The following is a 2,237-nucleotide window of genomic DNA, read 5'->3' on the forward strand; positions in this document are numbered from 1 at the left end:
ACACACACTCCTGGGGATGATGAAAAAATATTTGGTCTTATGGCCTATTTGGCTCTTTTTTTTCTGTGATGGTTCCCCACTGAGAAATGGCCCAAGGGTCATTCATGACTGAACTCCAGCATACAGGCCCCCGTGGGATTGAAGCCCGGGTATGGCTAAAAGCCAGTCTCATCAAGGGATGGTATAGGACTTCAGCTCTGCCAAGGGTTATGTTGCCCCTACATTTTCATCTCGGTCTGCAATGTGGTGGTATTAGTTCTCTCCAGGGGCACGCCTTGTGGGTGGGACTGAAGATGAGCTGTATTCTCAGGCAAAGGCGGATGGTAGCGGTACCGGTAACCATAGGCACGGAGGTGGTAGGTCAGATATTCCAGGGTGTACATCAGTTCCGAGCTCACGTAGTGGAAGGAGATGGCCAGGTCAGAACAGCACTGAGGGCCCTGGGGAGCAAAAGGATGCGACCACAGTTAACTTCAGGTTCCAAACCATGAGGCGAACACTGAAAAAGATCATGTAAAGCACAGATCATTTTTACAAAATTAACAACACATAACCTGTGAGCTAATATATGTATTCATAATTACATTCTCTCATCAAAGTGCAAGTTACGACGACCCACTGTGAACAAAACTATTTCAAGTACATATCAATGGTTTGCTAAAAGGCAATGACTCATTTTCTGGAAAGTTTGCTTTTCTTGCAAACTTTCCAGAGAATGAGTCATTGCCTTTTAACAAACCATTGAGCTACTCTATGTACTTGAAACTGTTCTGTTTTCAGTGGGCTTGTAGGTTATGTGTTGCTTATTTTTGTAATAATTATCTGCACTTTACATGAAAGCATTTATACAATATATAAAAAAACCCAATTTGACCAATATTTAGTAAGTATTCACAGTTATATTATTATATTTTTTGGGACCTTGGAAGGGGGCAGAGACATAGAAGGCTCGTGGCATTGCATGCACTATAATATCACTTCCCGGAAAACTTCTAGGAAGCACCAGAAACTCTATGGTAAAACCATAGAGTTTCCAGTGATTCCTAGAGCTTTGTGATGCCCCTTCCAGGTTTTCCTCAGAAGGGATATCAAGCCATTTGCCAACACCATTATTGTTTTAAAAAATTGTTCTCCTCCCACCACTTGGAGCCCACAAGGGTTTCCTGTGGGAGGCCTGGCAATCCTTATAGGATGCAATATTGGTGGAGAGGGAGAAAAAGTGTGCGAGACATGGACAGATTTCTGCCAGTGTGCTAAAACAATTGTGCAGGGTGCTCCAGCATATTTTTATTACTTACTGTGAGACCTTGGGTGTGCCATTTCCAAAGGACTGGTGACAACTGGTGTTTGAACTGCTAGAGCTTTATAGCTGATTAATCATCAACATATCAATGATCAGTCATGTTAATGTCTACGGTTTCAGTTATGCAAATGACCTTTCTTATACTGGCCTTTTGTTATCTCTCGCTCTGAAGTTTGACTCAGGGCCAAATTATATTTTACACAAGTTCCCAATGAGGACTAACAGCCATATTACTACTTCAAGTCACCTGTGGCAGCTCTGTGTAAAAGCACTGCAGGGGCCCAGTTCAGATCGGGACTGGGACGCAGGGAGAGGGAGGCTCCTGCCTTCGCCCTGCACCATTTTCTAGAGTCCAAACGACCCAGGGTCTGCAAGGGGCATTATTTGCCCTGTTGGTGATCTGTACGTGCAAGCATTCAAAGCACATACGGCCCAATGGGCCAAGTAACATTCCCCTGGGCCATTTTGGCTCCAGAAAGTGACACAGTGGAGAGGGCAGGGACCTCTTCCCTCCCTGCATCACGGCCCCACTCTGGATCAGGCCTCAGCAGTGATTTTACAGAGGTACCACCAGGGACTCACAGCTACAGTACAGTGGCAGGTCCACATGGTGATCACGTTTAAAACATTAACTTGCTGTCTGGCCCTCACAGCATTCATGTCCTCTTCCCATTTGAGTTCCAGAACAATGATTCAGACGGGGAGACACGTTACTTCCGGAGAGCCAGTTTGGTGTAGTGGTTAAGTGCGCAGACTCTAATCTGGGAAAACCGGGTTTGATTCCCCACTCCTCCACTTGCACCTGCTGATGTGACCTTGGGTCAGTCACAAGCTCTGGCACAGCTGTCCTTGAAAAAGAGCAGTTTGTGTCAGAGTTCTCTCAGCCCCACCCACCTCACAGGGTGTCTGTTGTGGGGAGGGGAAGGGAAAGGAG

General features: G+C 45.9%; 1 protein-coding gene across 1 annotated transcript in view; it reads right to left on the reverse strand.

Moving 5' to 3' along the window:
• Positions 1-218: 218 nt before the first annotated feature.
• The window catches only part of LOC107120730 (glycoprotein-N-acetylgalactosamine 3-beta-galactosyltransferase 1-A-like), an 8,189-nt gene continuing 6,170 nt past the window's right edge, over positions 219-2,237 (reverse strand). Inside the window, exon 3 of the mRNA XM_015423501.1 lies at positions 219-440. Coding sequence (XP_015278987.1) covers positions 219-440 — 222 coding nt within the window. The remainder of the gene's footprint in view (positions 441-2,237) is intronic.

The sequence above is a fragment of the Gekko japonicus genome, unplaced genomic scaffold, assembly GCF_001447785.1.
Source record: "Gekko japonicus isolate JY-2015 unplaced genomic scaffold, Gekko_japonicus_V1.1 scaffold1573, whole genome shotgun sequence".
Lineage (NCBI taxonomy): Eukaryota > Metazoa > Chordata > Lepidosauria > Squamata > Gekkonidae > Gekko > Gekko japonicus.